The sequence below is a fragment of the Ictalurus punctatus genome, chromosome 25 (assembly GCF_001660625.3).
Source record: "Ictalurus punctatus breed USDA103 chromosome 25, Coco_2.0, whole genome shotgun sequence".
Classification (NCBI taxonomy): domain Eukaryota; kingdom Metazoa; phylum Chordata; class Actinopteri; order Siluriformes; family Ictaluridae; genus Ictalurus; species Ictalurus punctatus.
The window spans coordinates 6454928-6455788 of NC_030440.2; the positions used below are offsets into that span (position 1 = coordinate 6454928).

Here is an 861-nt window from a genome sequence, read left to right on the forward strand (position 1 = left end):
AGGAAAGTTCTTTTAACAGTTAATTGTGGAGCCATTACTCCACATAAGTAAACATATATAACTAAATGCTGTCCTCATCCCACCTTTGACATGACAGCAGTTACAGGCTATGGCATGCTACCTTGTTGTACAGAAAGAAGGTGTAGGTGGAAGAAAGCCCTAGGCAGGAAAAGCAAAGACAGCACCAAACAGTCGCTTCTGCGCTCCATATGCTGTGGGAGGTTGCTGTGGGAGGTTGAGGCTCATAATTGTTCGCGCCCCCCTCTGAAGCCTCATGACTCAGGGGAGCTGAAGAGTTCCGAGCACCCCCCCCCCCCCACACACACACACACACATACATATACACACCCCACTCAACCCTACTCCCCACCACCCCCCCGAGTGCCAGGAAAAGCTGCCGAACCACGCGTCTCCGCAAGAAGAAAAACAGAGCGAGAGCAGGAAAGAGGGGGAGAAAAAGAGAGAGAGGGAGAAAGAGAGCAGAAAGCCACAGAAAGCAGTAAGAAGCTGGCCCACTCATTTCTGTTGCTCTGGTGATGTCACGAGCATGTGACCCTGCCTCTCCAGTGACAGCTTTTTTGAAGGGAGGGAAAAAAAAGAGAGATTTTAAAGCTTCTGCCGTTTTGGGTTTCTGTGAAGGCTTTGCTCACCTCCTGAGCAACCACAGAACCACAGGAGTTCAGATCAGAATTTTTGCACCGGGCAGCACGTAAATGGTTAATTGTCGCAGGTCAGCCTCAGGCGTAAGGAGCGCACCAGTCAGTAAGTACGCTTCAACCGCACTTTTCAGTGCAGCAAGTTTGGCTCCATCCTCTCCAGTTAGGGGACATTTTTTTTTAGCCAGACCTGGTCATTACTTGT

The 861-nt window shown here is 49.9% G+C and overlaps 1 protein-coding gene across 3 annotated transcripts in view; it reads left to right on the forward strand.

The window, feature by feature from the left end:
• The first annotated feature begins 391 nt into the window (after positions 1-391).
• The window catches only part of runx2b (RUNX family transcription factor 2b), a 33085-nt gene continuing 32615 nt past the window's right edge, over positions 392-861 (forward strand). The window contains exon 1 of one of the 3 annotated variants that reach the window (XM_017456592.3): positions 392-762. In XM_017456592.3, coding sequence (XP_017312081.1) covers positions 714-762 — 49 coding nt within the window. In that variant the 5' untranslated portion in view covers positions 392-713. The remainder of the gene's footprint in view (positions 763-861) is intronic. The other 2 variants (XM_017456590.3, XM_017456593.3) reach the window with 2 other exon arrangements.